The sequence below is a fragment of the Pteropus vampyrus genome, unplaced genomic scaffold, assembly GCF_000151845.1.
Source record: "Pteropus vampyrus isolate Shadow unplaced genomic scaffold, Pvam_2.0 Scaffold4, whole genome shotgun sequence".
Classification (NCBI taxonomy): domain Eukaryota; kingdom Metazoa; phylum Chordata; class Mammalia; order Chiroptera; family Pteropodidae; genus Pteropus; species Pteropus vampyrus.
The window spans coordinates 19,069,866-19,088,343 of NW_011888785.1; the positions used below are offsets into that span (position 1 = coordinate 19,069,866).

Genomic DNA, 18,478 nt, shown 5'->3' on the forward strand with positions numbered 1-18,478 from the left:
ATTTAATCAGGGCAAACCATTACTATTATGCTATGCTCTCCTTCGCTATGCTATGCTATATTAACTATGCTATGTTAAACTTTACTATGCTATCCGTGCTATTTGTTAATATAGCCTTTCTCAAATGTCTTTCTGTATTTTAATGCCTGTAGCACACAAAGTAACTGCTCTCTTCAGGCTATGAAACTCAGGGTTTGACCTCACCTTTTAAAGGTGTTTCCATTGATTCAATTGGTTTAAGACCATGTCAGGTGATATTAATAATAGCATACAATTACATAGTGCCTAGTCTATTAAAAGATTTGGGGTAATTTTAAAGTATGAAATATTCTAATTCCCTAGTCTTTTAGTGAACTAAGTTTGATCTATGTGAGGGGGAAAATGCTATAAAGTGAGGTCAAGCCTAGAATGCTTAGCAAAAGTTACAGGACTCCCAAATGGAGAAACATTCTAGGCCCAGGGACTTGAAATATCATCAGAGATCAGCAGAATTTTGATTTTTAACTTGAAATATTAAAGAGAATTTAAGGTTTGCCATGATTTTTAATTTATTAAAATCAAATAAGTTATTTGAATATAAATAAATTTTTCATGTTATAAGATTGAAATACTTAGGGAAATGGAACATATTAATCTTATGTTTGGAATGTTTGAAATCATTTACTTAGCTAAATGCTCAAGGAGATCTAATTTCCAAAAGTTATATATCATAACTTTTTAAAATTTATAAATAGAACCAAAAAATTGTCAGCTGAACTTTGAAGCTTAAGAAGAATAAGACTTTTAAAAGCTTTAACTTAAAAATTGAATTTTAATTTTAACGCACATTTCTGAACAGCCTTTTCTTCACACAAAAACACCCACATAGTTTTTAAACAGTGCCTCCACACATGTTGTGAAGATAAAGAGGTTTTGCCTTTAGCATGATGCACGGACATAGCAAGCACTCAGCAACAGATCTCCCGCTGCTGTTCTTGTTGATGTGACTCTTATTAAAGCTCTATGCTCTCTGACTATCTTGCCTAGCTTTCTGGGTTTGAGTTTAAGTCAAGGGAAGACCTGTGTCACTAAAGAGCAAACAAACATAACCTCTGTAAAAGACACAATTTTGATTGATTTTACTTCAATGGTTTTAAGACAATATTCAGTACTTTTTGAATAAACAGAAGGTATCTCAAGATCTAAAAAAATGATAAATTATCATTACCTTTAATCATGCTAAGCACAATCACCAACTGAGTGTAGAACCAGACTGATTTTCATTGCAAGTATTTTTATCCAATGATAAAAAACTTCCCAGATGTTTAATTCATTTAAACAAAATGTTTAAAAGTATATTTTGACAGTAAAAATACTGAGATGTTTCACTTACTTATAACCCCATGCAGTTATTCCTAATATGAGGGCCAGCACTAAAATGGTGCCAGCAATTATGCCTATTATGATATTGGTACCAGCAACACCTGTGGGGAAAAAACAATGAAGATCAGTGTATACAATTGAAATTTTGATATAAAAATCTTTCAGGAACTTTATTCTCCAGATTTGTAATCATCACACGAACAACATTATTTAAAAATATTTTTTAAAGTGTGTATTTTTTTAAAGGGAAGAAAAATCAACCATAATTTATCAATGGGAATCCATTGCTTTTTTAAAAAAAATTATTTGTGTATGTTCTCTTTTAATTCTTTTCCAAGTGTATTTTGCATTATTGTATTTTCCACGTACTTTTATGGAAAATATGATGAGGACATCGAACTAAAAGAAAGAATAAAGAAGAGGGGCTACATGGCATAGCACCTGTTAGGGAGGAATACTTAGAAATCCACATCCATTTTGACCCTGACCTCTTCCTCAATAATTCTAGAAATGTCATTTTTCATATCACTACATTCTGATAACGAAAGCAAGGTCCTTATTGCTCTCAGGGGTGTGTGTGTGTGTGTGTGTGTGTGTGTGTGTGTGTGTGTGTGTGAGATATTTTGTCTCTCAATGTAAAGATAAGCTTCTTATGGGAGAAAACACGTCCACATGTTTATATAACCAGTGCTCAAGTGGTAAGGATGTTAAAAGCACTGGGCTTGTACTTCCCAATTTTGGCAATGATGACCATGGCACATTCTAGAAAAGAAAAACCAAAGGAAAAGAGAGAGTAAGGTGAGCTGGAGATTGGTACTGGTGAAGCATGAGAGCCACGCAGCATCAGACTGGCAGAGGGCCAGGGCAGGGCTGAAGCTCAGAACTCAGTAATGGCATTGTGTGTCAGCATCCCGTCAGGCAGGCTGAGATGCAATCTTTAAGGGCATCTTGGCAGTGAAAGTGCCCCAGTGAGTTGAAGTCTTGGTCAACAAGCCCAAGTGAGGGCCCAAGAGCAGAAAAGGTAGATTGGAGGCCTGGCTCTGATCCCAGGAGACTTGTTTTGGTGATAATGACTTACACCACATGTTTAAATCACCCAGTCTGTTTCACCCAGAGCACCTCAGCTCTCTCTCTCCTTATCTGCTGCACTCCTGAGGCATCCTTCTAAGATCAGTAATTATGGGCAACTGGTGCAAATTCCAATTCCCTATGACTAAAGAGGTGGCCTCTCTGCCTAGGAGCCCTCCATAGTCAGGTTAGACTTCAGGACTAGTGCATCTGAAGAGACTGGCAGACTCCACCCTGCCCAGGTCCTGGTGGATGCTGATGCCAGAGGACCCCTGGATCATTAGGATTTTCATACTCTAAGACCCAGCATGTCTGTCTCCCCTTCCTTTTCTTCTGGGAATTTAACAGGAATCAAAAAACTTGGGTGCTAGTCTTGATTATTTCTAATTAATGATATGACTTTTAACAAGTCACTTAAATTCATGAACCTGAATATCGTCGTCTCTGCATTAACTGCAGGAACAAGCTCCAGACTACCACTGCTAAGACCGAAGATGACAAAATCTTAATCATTCTGTGACTTTCTTTATTAAAGTGATATTAGCTAAGATTTTCTCATCCTTTGGAAGTGATGGGCTTTAGGATTTGAGCATTATTTAATGAGAAAGAATACTCAATAATGAAATGGTAAAATAGTTTCAAAGGGGACATTTACCCCCAAGGTCCGTGTCCTTACAACTATCTGCATTTAATTTCTACTTCTCCGTTTGGACCTCTCTAGCTTTTAGAGCTGCCCCTGTTGTTTCTCACTCATGTCCTGAAATCCCTTCCAGGCACGTTGGCCAAATTTCCTACTTCTAGAATTACCTACAGTTCAGGTTACAGAACTGAGGTTAAATACAAATGAGATGCTATGATAAAGAATATTAAAGTCAACGAAATATTTAAAAATCAATTCTTCGATTTTTATTATTTATTCAGTCCCGATATATAAAATTTTTTCCTTAAATTCGGAGTTAAAAAGTGACTACATTCTTAAAAGAAATGCTAGAGTTTGTTGTTGGCTGCAAACAAGTACAATACTTGAAAAATCTCACTCTGATGTAGGACAAGATAACACTAAATCAGTAGACTCAACATTACATATCATTATAATGGAAACAATCAGTTTCATAATGTGGACTCCAGTCATATACTTCAATTCATTATTATGTGGCTTTAACTTACATTTGCGTTACAAAAATAATCCAAATGAAACCGTCTGAAGGGTAGTTTTCTCTTTCCTTGTGTATAAAGGCTACAAAATGATACCAAATTAAGTACTTACCATTGCCAGACAGAGTTATACCAGTCTTTGCATCATCGTTGTGAGGGAAGTAAGTGCTGCAGTCTGCACCGATCCAGTGTCTATTACACACACACCTCAGCTCGTTACTACAAACCTGAAATCCGAAATCAAGCTAGAGTAAACGTCAACTCTCTGGTACAGAGGCATGAAAAAATAAGCATTAATTTCTAATTATTATATGCCTAGAATTTGATGGTACTGAAAAATTATTGGTACTTTTTTTCCTAATGCTAATTACTTATTTCTTATTGAAGTGTCTAAAAAAATATTTTCTAGAGATCAATGGCTGACTCAAAGGGATAATAAATTTTAACAGAGGCATGAACTTATAAGTCTAAAAAAAATGAAATTGTTTTGAATTTCAGTGACTTAGATTTTATAACAGGGAGATTTAAAAAACTGAGCAGAAGTACAATCATTTGACAATTATCCAATACAAAGATTTCTTTCTTCCAAAGAAAGGATCTTAATAATAAAATTTTATTCATCTTTTAGAAAGCAGATGCAATAAAGAGAAATCGGATGAAACAGAGAGGCCTAAACCTTTGCTGTGATCTGAAAGAAAGTTTTACAAAGCTATAACCTTGGCACCTCAAACCCAAGCTACAGAGATTAGTGACTTCAGGGTCGTGGAAACTGACAACTCCCTCAAACAAAGAGCAGGAAAAAATTCACATAAAAATGGCACCAAGTTTTAAAACTTATCAGACAATAATCTGTCTTCATTTATATATCCCAGAAACAGAATCTATACCTAGATCTTATAATTCAAAACAGCTTTAAATGGAATGGAGATTTAGAGAGACTTGTTAGGTTAAGATCAGAGAAGTTCTTTAAGAGATAGGTTTTCACTGGATGGATTTCTGTATTTTGTCTGATCTAATTTGCCAGAAGATGGCATACATCAACATCTAAATATAACTTTAAAATATAATTAATAAATTTCAGATCTCAAATTAATTCACATGAACACAGTTCATGTGAATTAACAAATATGCAGGAAGAAAAAAGTTTAGGCTTAAAGTCAAAAGGCATAGGTTTTAGTCCCCATTTCACCACTATCTTATCAACAGACCTTAACCAGGTAAATTCACTATCAGTTTCCATATCACACACTAGCACCAGTGACATAGTGACAAGTGCACAGTGATCATGACTAATAGAGTCATAGCTAACATTTATTGAACACTCACTATGTCACAGACATTGTTTTAAGTATCACATATAAGTTACATGTATTAACTCACTGATTCCTCATAATAATCCTGTAAAGCAGGCAATATTATTATTCTCGCTTTACAGAGAAATTGTCACAAAGAGGCTAAGTAATTTGCCCAATCCTACCTAGTTCGTAGGAAGTAGAGCTGGAATTCAGACTCAGACTGTCTGATTCCAAGTACATACTCTTAACTATACAATGTAAAGTACATAAGAATATCTATTGTTTTTCATTTAATTTTTGTCACATATACAGAGTTGAGTTATTGTAAGTTAAAAATCCATAGGATATAACTTTTCTGTATTATGCATAATTATTGTAAATGACTTGGATACTATTTGCCACCTAATTTACTTGTGTCTATCATTCTTACTCATCCATTAAACAAATCGCTAATTAACACAATTAACTATGTTTGGATTCTTTATTATACACTCAGATTTCTCGATGAATAAGCTTTGGTTACTCATTAGCATGAATGATCAAGAAAAATTTCCATTATTCATTACCCCTGTCCCCCCAAAAATTATCTCCCCCTAATATATTGTTGCTTATTAAGGAACGAAGTATTAGCAGACCCATTTACAGAAGCAGAACCATTCACTTCATTCCTTCTCTGTTCTCATGCGCTATAAGAATTCCTTTTCTTTGGCAAAGAGTAACAATTAGTAAGACTTCCCTAAGGACATTCTTGGCATATTCCTTAGGGATACACATGGAATGACCAGGATTTCAGGCTTACAATTCCAGAACAGGGATCCTTTGCCTCAACTGAGTAACACAACCAGTTCAAGCAAAGAATCTGGAATGAGGGTAAGAAGAAAATCTTAGCATATGCCAAAAGAAAAAGAACTGAAAAGGTTTCGTTAGTATAGGAATTTCTAACTAAAAATGACAAAACCATAATCACTAATAGAGCATGTTTATTTAACCTATACATTTATTTCTATAGAACCTACACTATCAGATATGACTGAAAGAATAGAATTTAGCCTTTTAAACAATGCCGTTCTTTCTATTCATCTATGAGAAACATTTCCCTAAATTATTCTGTTTTTATTTCTAGGAGTTCTCCTTACACACTGGTATGGCTATGGCAGTTATTTACGATCTGCTCTAACTGGTTAGTGTCTGGACCATACAGTTGTTAAATGCTGTAGCCACTGCCCCTTCTTTTTACTCTTGTTTTTATCCCATTATAGTTTGTTAAAATTTGTTTCTTAGATCACTTGTAGAAAACTGGCATTATATTATATGAGATCATATTCAAACATAACAGGAAAGATAAAGGAATTTCGTTAGGAAGATTATACTTTTTTCTTATTCCCAGGCTTCTCCAGATTATACACAGAAATATTCAAATGACTATGATAAAATAACTTTACATGCTGACTAGACACACGGATAGGCATGTTTTCAATTGTTACAGAAATAAGCAGTTTAGGGCCATATCTATTTCTGTGATATAAGAGAACTGAGTAAGTTCCCCATGGTGAGGTACTGAATACTTACTCCATTTCCTGAACAAACAGTGCCTTCTTTATTGCTTAAGCAAGTACTAAAGTTGAAAGAAGCCACAGGAAGACACCTATGTTCTAAGCACATCATTTTGGGACCACAAGGTGTTCCATCTTCCACATAGCCAAGATCTACATCTTCTTCAAGCTTAACATGTCCACCACTAAAAATAAATTGAGAACAAAAAGAAAATGGGATTCCATTAATTCACATTAATTTGAGAATATGCTTAAAAACTAAAAAGTAGGCATTATCACTTTCTGTATTTTCTACATATTATCTAATAAAAACCAATAGCAAGCATTTTCAACCTGCAAATGAAGAAAGCAATTGAATCTTTTGATCTAATTCCTTTCAGAGACATTGATATATTTTAGGATTTAAACATAAATATAAGGTCCTGAATTGAAATGGCTTTTTCATTTTACCTTGGATATCATGTACAAGCCAAGTAAATCATTATTACTAGTATTTGATTTGATAAGTAAGTAGGTTTCAAGATTTCAAACCTGTTTTGAACAAAAATGAGAACTGATTTTAGTTTACATTTACCAAAAAGACTGCTATATTTACAAATTATATTTGAGAAAGGCTAAACTATTATAACTTCACTATTCAATACAGCAAGTCTACATGTTATATAGAAATAAAAAATAAACAGAATAGAAATTGAAAATGTATATCCATAATCAACTTATTCATATAGTGTCATGTCAATGCTAATATCAAAATTTCCATTCTTTTATTTATTAACTTATATCAAAATTATACATGCATATAGTTTAAAGACCAACAGATAAATTATTTTTTTAAAAGTCAAAATCGCCACTCAAGATATATCTGAACATCAGTTCATCTTCCTGCAGTTTCCGTGTGGGCCTTCCCCTGCACCCATCAGATCTGGCTGTCCCATGTACCTGGCACAGAGCTCTACATCTTGGATTTCCCCCACCATTCATTGTTGGATAGCCCTCATGGTGGGGATCTTGATTCCTAAATTTTTTATCTCTTTCTTATTTAGTCTACTCCTTCATTTTGGTGGAGTGCAATTTCTAGTAGCTTCCTTAGAAAGGGTTCAAGGAAGTAAATCTGTGGGAAACTTGCATATCTAAAGGAATTACTATTTTCTATCTTCACCGTTGACTGATATTTTGTCTGTGTACAAAATTCTAGTTTGGAAATCATTTTTTCCATTGTCTTCGGACTCTTCGGACTCTTTGGGATTCTTTTCTTTGTCTTAAGGTTCTGAAATTTCACAATGATATGTTTAGATATGCCTCTAATTTCACTCATTGTACCTGGTACTTGGTTAGCCTCTCAATATGGAAATTCAAGTCCATTAGTTCTAGACGATACCCTTGAGTTACTCAATGGCGATTTCCTCCCTGCTATTTTTTTCGTTCTTTATTATTTCTATTCTAATGTGAAGAGCTTTTCCATAAGTTCATTTCTTTCCCTCTTTTGCTTTACTTTCTGGGAGATAATTTCAACTTCTGGATTTAATTTCTGATATCATATTTTAAATTTCTGACAGCATTTTTTCCTCCTCTGAATGTTCTTCATTGTTTAAATTAATACTCTATTCTTGTTTCATGACAGAATTATCTTATCTCTCATAAATATTGATTGGTGGTGGTGGGGTTTTTTTTTTCTAGTTGGTTGTTTTTCTTTCTTTTTTTCATGTTGGAGACTTTCTTCACATGTGTGATAATCTGCTCATATTTGAGGTGGGGGAGCAGAAAGATGTTTGGAAATTCTCAGGCTTTCTGACTGAACATCAGTGAGGCTGGCCCATTTCCATACAACACATATCAATACTGTCTGCTGTCCTTCAGTCTGGAAACCTTCTATTTATTATTTCAGAATATAAAGCTCAAATCTTCCATAGGAGGATTTGAGTGATATTCTCTTTAGCTGAGTCAGAGAAGTAATGTTAGTGCTTCTATAACAGACTTTCACCTACCTTCTTTATTTTAGCCCCTTCCCTGCCCCTTAATCTTTTACTCTTTCTTCCTGAAGTAAGTGATGCTGCTCATTTTTGAGCTTTTTCGGAAACTGACAGTAAATATTGGCTTAGTTCTCAGTTTTTCCCATTGACTAACTTAGGAATTCAGCTTTCTTAATTTTAATGATCATTTGTCAAATATCCATTTGCTTTCCACATTCCAAAATTCTGTTGCTATTGTCTCCTCTCCCTTTCTCTGCATCCCTGTGAATGCATGAATTCTAAAAAAGGTTCATATAGTGTCATTTTAGTGGGATTTCAGAAGGGAACAAAAGAAGATGCATATATTTAATCTAATAATTTTACCCAGAAGTTCACATTATTTTTCCTTGATAAGAATTAAATGTAAACTGAACCCTAATTCTTCTATTCTTTCATCTCTTTTCTGTCAGGATTTACTCACTCACTTCTATGGGCTAGATTCTATTTTGGCTTACTAACATGCACGTGAATTGAAAACAGAAATAATCCTAAACTGCATTCCTCAGAAGTAAGATGACTAATATTCTCATAGAATGGTTAGATGATTGATTACCTGCAGTTTAATGTTCTTCCCTGCTGCACAACTAAAGTAGATGTGATTTCACCATCGAGTTCTCCCAGCCTTGGGATATTACCAATATTGGCACACAAAAGGTAACCACAAAGCACATCCCTGTGTAAAAGAATGCCATTATTTACTTTATAGCCATGTGCAGTTAGAACCATAATCTTATTTCATTTTAGCATTTGTTTTTCATTGACTATATCATATGCTCAAGTTATAAGAAAAATAAAGTAAACCCAAATTAGTTTATTCCAGCTTTAAAAAGTATCTTCTTTGAAACTATTATTGATGCACCAAAATGCCATTTTTTTAGCTTTTGCTTTATTGTCCATTAGTTCAAGTATTTATCTAAAGGAAATTACCTTCCAGACAGACTTCTGTTATTTCAGAATCTCTATCTCTATAACACATCACTGGATATGCTAAATCATTTTTTAATATTTGATAAGTGAATGAAGGACCTTTGGGTGAGTATCCTTTTGGAATATAGTTCTTTCTTCAATTTATTGCCCCAGAAGTAAAGAATAGATTAAATATAATACATATATCTATGTGTGTAAAAACACACACAGACACATTTTATAGATTCTCAACCACATAGGCTTATGATCCCTTCTTGGATATATTTCACTACTCTCCCAACCACCACATATAATTCTAATTTAACTTGTAAAATATCTTCACTGGTGACAAATACTATCTTACATAGTCTCACATCTAATACATTTTAATTATTAATATAGATAATAATAAATACATATTCTCATATCTTGTGAGGAGTGATTAGTAGGTTAGCAAGATCATATATGTAAATATTAGGGTTTATCAGGTAGAGAAAAAAAAATTAAGACTTGTATCTATCACCAACACAGAAAAATGTATTAATTCATTCTTAAAAAATAATTTTTAAAAGTTCTACTATCATTTTATTGTATCCATCATAAATAAAAATGACACAGAAGAGATATTCATTCAATGTTTTTGTGTTATTTATGTATATGGAGCTTACTAAATATTTTAGTATATAAAAAATAATTATACATATTTCTTATCCTCCAGGAAATGATAATGTTGGATGAGGAAAAAAAAAAAACACATACATGAACAACTATAAAATACAGAGCTGGAGACAAGGGCCATAAGAATAGTACAAAGGGCTATATGAATTCCAGGAGAAGAAGATGATTATTTGTACAGTGAATCCAGAATTAATTTATAGAGAAAGTGTTGTCCAAGCAGGTCTTTGAAGAATGAATAAGTTTTTGCCTGGTAATAAAGTAGATATAAAGAATGAACAGCATAAGCACAGGCATGGAGGTAGGACAATGTAATGGACGTGTTAGGAATGCAAGGTTTGCTAGACTTCAGTAGAATAGAGAAGAAAAAACAAAAAATGGAGGTTGGGGCAAATTGTGGAGGAGGTACAGTGCAAACCTAAGGTTTCATTGTGTTTGTTAAACAAAATAGTATGCCATTCAACGAAGTGGTTGCAAGAAGAGTTCTGAAATCAGGCTGCCTGAATTTTAATTTTGCTTCAGTTACATCCTAGTTACGTAACCTTGGTCAAATTAGTTAACTGTGCCTCAGTTTCCTCCTTCATAAAATGAGGAGAACTGGAAGATTAAATGACATACCTTACGCAAAGCATAATACAGTGCATAGCACACTGTGTGCATTCAACCAAAGCTCGATATAGGTCCTACTATTAATTAGCTATGTGGAACCAGTGAAATTTAAACAAAGAATTGACATGGTCAAAAATATTCAGTAGATTATTCTGATGACAGCCTGCTGGACTGCTGGCATAAAAAACTGTTATGAGGCCTTTGTACTAATTGAAGAATTAATGTAGGTCTTAGTTGGGTCCTTAATATAGGTCCTTAATGCAATAGGAATGGAAATGATGGGATGAATTAAAGACAAATAGTGGGAGAATAAAGGGAAGAATGGAGATGATTTGGCTATTTGGACAATGTGCCAGAGGGAAGGTGGAGTCGGAGATCATTCTGAGGCTTCTAAACAGAAGGACAGAGAGATATTAAGCCCTTTGGCAAAAAGAGTGTTTTAGAAAAGGCAGAGCCAGTTAATTGACTACATATTCTGGTAGCTTTAATTTTTGTCGCTTTTGAGATGCTGGCAGGTGTCTTCTAGGTGAGAAAGTCCTGAGGCAGCTATAAGCATGACCTGGCCTTAGGAGAGAGATCAGTGTATATGTTAAGATTTGAGAGCCTCTGCAAAGATGATGCTGGAATGCTGGGAAGAGATGAACAGGCAACATTCATTTCTGCTTTGTGGGATGCAGAAAACAGGAAAGTCCTGGTCGCTTAAAAAGCAATGCTTGTAATTAACTAAGAGATAAACTTGGGGCTAACTTGTCTATCTCACCGTTTGTTGCACTGTATCCATGTGTCTTTGTCCTTCCCACAGTTACCCTTTTCGGTCCCTTCGATATTCAGTTTCTCATAACAGTATTTGTCTGATGCCATCACCTCTGAAGCAGAATAGAGTTTTCTATCAGTGACACATGTAACACGTGAGCTGCTCAAAATGTTTGCAGTCAGGGAAATACCCATTTAAAGAACTCTTCTCCACTCCAATTCTATCAATTCCAAAATTGTACCCATGGTTTATCAGAGTTTTTCTACACCAAAGACATCCATGACTCACGTACATTTTCATGACTGCTCATTTAAAATTTGAGGAAAAAAAAAATCTAATTAGATTTTCGACAGGGTTCAGGCTTTAGGTTCCAAGAACACTTCTCAGAATTTGGCCCAATAGTTAGGGGAAGATGCTACCAACTGGTTCCTTGAATAAATACTCCATACTTTAATCTCAGTATCAAATATAAAGCATGAATTCCTCACTCGGAGACTTTTATTAATCATAAAGACAATTTTCTTAAAATAGTGATGCACTATAAACATTCAAGAAACAATGGTTCAATTCCTACCTTGTTTACTAATTGTTAATAGCTGGCAAAAAAAAACCTTTAACTTTATTCTGCTTGTAGACAACGAATTCAAGCTAAATTTATGATAGTCAGGTAACATTTTAAAATATGTCAGCATCTTTGTCAGGATTTCATTTTTGCAAAACCAGGGTTGGTTGACTAAGTTATCCGAGATTTAGATCAAAATGACTTTTACAAACTAATCAAAAGATGACTGTTGATGTATATTTAAAAAGAAAATAATAATTATGTTGGTACTTTCTTGTCTTACTTCTTTCTGTCTGCTACTACTTTTTCTTAAGTGGAGGAAATAAAAATTATACCTCTTTGTTTAGAGTAAAACCTGTGTGACTAAATATTCCTCCACCCCAATATTTCTCTAGTTGCTCAAATAAAGCATACACTTCCCCTCCCAAAAAGACTATAGCCACTGTGACAATAAGGATTATTATTATCTTTATAGCTTCCTTTCTAATACAAATTGTCTTTTAAAAGAGTTGGAAACAAAAATGGCTTTCAATAGGACTGGTAACACTTCTGGGAAAAATATATTAGACTGGGAAAAATATATTAGACTGGGAAAAATAGGACTGGTAAAAATAATTTACATATGTATCTAAATAGAGATATAATTTAAATAATATGTTTTTGATATAAATGTTATATAATTTCCTCTGAAAATGTGATAAACTTTGAAGGGAATAACATTAAAATTTCTTTTTGATATGGCAGAGCTACCTCAGCAGAGGGTCACCTATATGGAGGAAAGCCAGTTAGAGTTTAAGAAAGATAGTTTAAGAAAAAGCAACTCTAGCTAAAATACTAAAGTTCTAAGCCAAGAGTGCACCATCCAGGGCCCATGTCCATCCCATATGGTTGTACAGGTTTTGCTTAAAGACACTCAACTGAGGAGAATGTAAGTGGACCTGAAATCCAGGTTTGCTCTATTCTCTAAGCTGCACATCCTGGAGTGGACTTCACCTGCATGGCGGCGTAGCCATCTTCTGTCTTTTCCAAAGGCACTGCTGACTAGACAAGATATGCATGGCTGTCCCTTCTCTAATTCCACAAAAGTGTCGCTGCTAAGAATTGCAGTGATTTTAAGAATCTCCAAGTTATAAAGTTGTTAAAAATTTACTTCCAACTCACATGTTCTTTGGCCTGCTATCATACTTTGAAATGATCAAGCCACACTGTTTACTTACTTTGCCCCCAGATGTATTTGCATTGTCTATCCCTGGTTTTACATCTTCCTCCAAAGCAAATTCCCTAAAATGGAAAAGCATACGTATTAGCTATGCAATGTCTGCTTTTGTCAGATAACTGAAAAAATAAATATGACTGGGAGAACTAGCAAATGAGTATTATAAAGTCTTTTATCTTCAGAATTGATTATGAAACATTTACAATAATCTGCCTACTTTGTTAAGATTTCAGTATTTCTTCCGTTCTGACACATATGAAAAATTTAAGTAAAGATGAAGTAACCTACCTGAACACCATCACATGAATAACCATCCATTTTATGAATATTTGGGGCACACTAGGAAAAGAAACAGAACTATGAACCAAATGCACAGCCAAATGTTAGGATAATATTTTAAAAATAAAGTCTGATAATACATTAGGTCTCTTAAAATATCTGAAAATAAAAACAAAAAAAATCAAGAACAAGCAAAAGGAAATGTAACAATTGGTATACTTTCCTCTAAAATTACTGATCTATCAAAGGTAAAAACAGTTGATTATATAGCAGCAAATAAAAGGAATTGACGGCAATGACTCAGCTAACACTAAAATTTAAGTACATCATGCTTTATTCAGACACACTGCTCTTTAGAGCAAGAAAAACAAGGGCACTAAACAAAAGCAAAGATGCCAACATAAACGAAGCAATAACTATATTTCTTCTTTTTCTACCATGAGAAGCAACACAGCTAAAATGACTTACTCCTAAAATGACTCTCAACATGTCTACTTTGGGCATGTTAGAAAGAGACATGCTTTACAACAACCGTCTAATTTTTTAAAAAAAATTTAAAATTTTTTTTTAAATCTCTTGCAGCAAGTACTGAAAATTGCAAAGTATTCTTGTGAGGATATAAACAGTCAGTAATTTTTAAATGTACTGCACATTTTCTATCATTATAGCAATTATATACTCATTTGAGAAAAGGTAGGAAATGTAAAAAAGTTTTTTTAAAAAAATGAAAGACAAAAGTCTTTCATAGTCTCCCAACCCAAAGACAACTATTTTTAACATTTTGGTACATTTTCCTCATTTTTTTCCTACAAATTTTGGTACTATTCTAAACATAGGTATAATCAAGTTAAAGATAATATTTTATATTCTGCTTCTTCCCTTTACTTTTGTCATACAAATTTCTTCATCTCATAATAAACTTTTTGTAGTATCATCTTAATAGCTGAAATACATTGCATTGAGCTAACAAACCATATAACCAATGTACTAAAATATTTACTTGTAAATACAGTAAGTCCTCACTGTCCTCGATAGGGTCTGTGACTTTAAGCAAAATGATGTATAATGAAACCAATTTTACCATAGGCTAATTGATATAAACAAGAATTAAGTTTCTATGGCATCTCATCAATGTTATCACAAAATGACATTGAACAAAACACCATTACTTAAGGAAGGACCTGCTGTATCTCCAATTTATGCTGTTAAAACTAATACAACAAGAACATCTTTGCACATCCATCATTTCATTATTTCATCATCACTGTGTTAGCTCAGAAACACAATGCTAGTTAGATAACAAGAAAGAAAAATATTTAGTCTTTAAAATGATTATCTTTAACATAAAGCATGTTTAATGGTTAATGCAGATAACCACTACTGAATCCCTCTTCTCTAAAGAAAAAAATATACAGGCAGTCCTAGCTTTGCATGGCTCCAATATGCATGAATTTCAGTTACCACAGTTTTGTTAAAGAACACCAGTATCCCCATAACACAGTTCCAATTTTAGTTACCATAATATATGAACTGTGAGTTATTGTATAAAGTACAAATGTTGCTACCAGCTCTTCGGTCCACTGATCACAAGGTAAATAACATAAGCCTATCATGGTGAAAGACCCATGTTGTCACTTCTTTCAAGACCTCTCAGTGACTGGTCACTTGCCATCTGTTTAGTCAGTTCATGCACAGACAACAAAGTGTATAGTTATGTTGCCTGTCTTTGGTTGATAGCATGTAACATTTTACAAAATTGTATTAAAAAAAAAAGGCATGATGACACTCAAGCGAAATTCTCATTGAATACAAATTCTAACTGAGTCATAGAAAAAAAAATCACTGACTATGGCAATGTTGTTACTGTTGTTTGGCAAAAACCTTCACATTCACATCTTCACGTCTCTTGGAGATAGTTCATGACATTGAAAGCACAGAGGATAAAGTGTTGAAATCTGATCCAAACTTAGAAAGGAGTATGACAATTCAACAATGCTTGAAAAAGATGCTCACTATGTATCATAAGGTTTACAACAAGAAGGCACTCACAGTTCCAACTACTCCTGATAAGTATTTTACAAAGAAAGAAAATGCTTTAATTCTCAATGTTCCCGTTTTTATTTATTTAGTGTGCTAAATAAATATTAGTTTATTTTTTCATCTCCCTAATCTTTTAAAACCAATAGTCTGATGACCTTTTTTGAAGGTCATAGAACAACTGTAGTTTATTCCATTGATTATTAAGATGACTTTACATGGTCCTGCACTACCGTGCAAAGTAAGAACTGCCGGGATACACACTGGTCATGTGAAATCTGGGAACCACTACCAAAGTTTATCAACTTCTCTATCTACTCTATTTACAACTAAATAATATTAAATTCAAGAGCAGCTATTAATGGCTAAAGTGATACGAGCCAGATAAATAAGAATCAAGACAGAGAAACAGACCCCTTTTCAAAACCCAGGGCTCTGTGGGTCTCTCTGCCTTGGGTGACTCCTGTTTCAACCAGCTTAAGAGGGTCTTTTTGTTCCTCCTTCACTAATTAGACAAAAAAAAAAAAAAATGAATTTTACTCTCTACTTAAAACAAAAACAAAATAGTTAAGACATGCATGTAGCCTTAGGTTTGCTCAATATTAAGACAAAACTATACTGAACATCTGCTCAAGCTTTGATAACCAAAACTTAAATTCCTGAAAAACAAATAAAAAGAGAGTGAGAGTTGCTGTGAAAGAGAGAATGAGCATCTTGTCCATTTCAATGTGTCCTGGGGGTCTGCGCACTAAAGATACTCCTGTTTTTTCTCATCTGGTTTAGAGTAATTATTCTATAAATTACCTGGCTTGAATTTCCTGAGCATGTTTCATGAATATCACAATCATTTACTGCTTCTCGGCACACAGTCCCCATAGGCTGAAACTAAAATGAACAAAAATCAATGTGTAAAACTGTTGAAGGAAAAAATTCTCACAGTATCACCTTTAAAAAAGCAAAATGAATATATATATATATATATTTTGGATCGGAATATCTTGAACTATTTTAAGATAGTAGTCTGTGAAAACCACAGTTACTGAATGAAATGTTAATAGTTTTCAGAAAGAGTTTCTCAAATATGAATTTACACAGTCATCACACATAAGCCTTACATATCTTGTGAAAATAGGATAGTGCTTAATGGCACACTCTCCATCCAGAAAGATGAGTCAGCCCAAGTTCCAGTAACTCTTCCTTCCAAACAGCTTTTGGATTTACACTTTACCCTTCACTCTTACTTGCACCTCTTATTACTCCTCTTTCTGCCTTATCTGCCAAGAATTTAAAAGTTACATTTTAAGCTGAATTGCAAAAGTTAGATTTTCCTCCATTTTACATAGATGCATAGCTCTCTCTTTTATTCTTTACTAATGTTTCTATGATTTGTACCAGTGTATGGGAGTGTTTGTTGCTTTTCTTTTTTTGTCTGTTTTCAAATATATACTGCAAATATTTCTTAAGTGTGGGAGTTGTACAAATAAATTTTTAAGCTCATTAGACTTATAAATTGTAAGAGTATTTATTATAACAAAACACAGATACGTGAAATCTTCATCCTTCCCTTCTCTTCAATCGCATTCTCTTTCCCTCTCCAAAATGTTAATATTTGGGGCTGGATCCTTCTATGCTTTCATCTGTGCTCACATAAACATACACATTATTTGGGACAGCGACCCACACCCCACAGATTTCATCTCTCCCTTGCTCACAACCCTCCAGGCAGTTGAGTTTCCTGTTGTTCCTAGAACATGAACAGCACACTGCCAACTCCAATCAGCATTTCAACCGATACTTTGTAAATGATTCAAGCAAAATTTGTGTTCATTCATTCATTCTTTCATCAAGTGTTTACTAGCTACTTAAAATATGTCCAGGCACTTTCTAGCCACTGGGGATTCAATGGAGAACTAAACACAAGAACCCTGCTCACAAGCAGCTTACATTTTAGTGGGTGTAAGCGGGCCACAAAGATAAGGAAATAAGCAAGATAATTTCATTTTCTATACTCTGTTTCTCTTTCTCCTTGGGACTGGGGCAAACCAGAATTTTAGAACATCTGAGGTAGAAATATGAGCAGATTTAAGATACTAGAGTTTACATGAGAGGGTAAATGTTTAAGAACTGCCAGAAAGTTTTGAGAGAAAGCATAGTGAAGGACGTGCTCTAAGTGTTAGGATATAGCAGTAAATAAATCAACCCAAATCGCTGCCCTCTTGAAACTTACATATTAATGAGAGAAGAAAAATAATAAACAAGTAAATAAGCAATGTTTTACAGCAGAGGTCCACAAATTATGGCTTGAAGGCAGCATTTTGATTGGCTGCCTGTTTTTAAAAAGTTTCACTGGAACACAGCTGTGCCCATTTGTTTCTGCATTTTCGATGGCTGCTTTCAAAGACAGAGTTGAGTAACTGAGACAGAGACCTATGGCCCACAAAGCCTACATTATTTACCATCTGGCCCTTTATAGAAAATGTTTGCAGACTCTGACATAGAAACATTATTATAATGTAGAAAAAATAAAGGCACATAATTTCTAGTCTTGTTCTTCTATTTCCTCTCCTCCATTCACTATCCTGCCTCTGGCTCCTCCAAGAGCCCAAGGGAGGGGTGAGAGTGGGAGGTGCGGGGTAGAGAAAGTGGCAAAAAAGATCTTATTTGACGGGTATAGCTGTAACTTATTTTGTGGGATGGTTAATCATACCACTGTATCTTATTTTAACTTTATTATTTTTACCTGTTTCTTAGAATTATTACATCACAAAGAGCTGAATGCTATAAATCAAAGAAAAGGGGCATAATCAAAGGCATTTTATGGATGGGCAGACTTAAAACATCAAGGATTAAAATAAATGATATTGGGGATTCCTTGTTATGGAAGTTGGGAAAACTGACAGAATAAACAGTTGAGGCAGCCAAAATGAAAGAAAGTCTGTTTCACATTTAGTTTAATCTTCTATTTTTAGAGAGTGCCTTCAGAGATCTCCACCAGTGC

The 18,478-nt window shown here is 34.1% G+C and overlaps 1 protein-coding gene across 1 annotated transcript in view; it reads right to left on the bottom strand.

The window, feature by feature from the left end:
- Positions 1-18,478, bottom strand: part of ADAM22 (ADAM metallopeptidase domain 22) — a 236,308-nt gene that overhangs the window by 30,638 nt on the left and 187,192 nt on the right. The window contains exons 16-23 of the mRNA XM_023532581.1: positions 16,285-16,365; positions 13,453-13,503; positions 13,166-13,229; positions 11,393-11,498; positions 8,996-9,115; positions 6,450-6,618; positions 3,698-3,812; positions 1,373-1,463 (exon numbers count right to left, since the gene is read on the bottom strand). Coding sequence (XP_023388349.1) covers positions 1,373-1,463; positions 3,698-3,812; positions 6,450-6,618; positions 8,996-9,115; positions 11,393-11,498; positions 13,166-13,229; positions 13,453-13,503; positions 16,285-16,365 — 797 coding nt within the window. The remainder of the gene's footprint in view (positions 1-1,372; positions 1,464-3,697; positions 3,813-6,449; positions 6,619-8,995; positions 9,116-11,392; positions 11,499-13,165; positions 13,230-13,452; positions 13,504-16,284; positions 16,366-18,478) is intronic.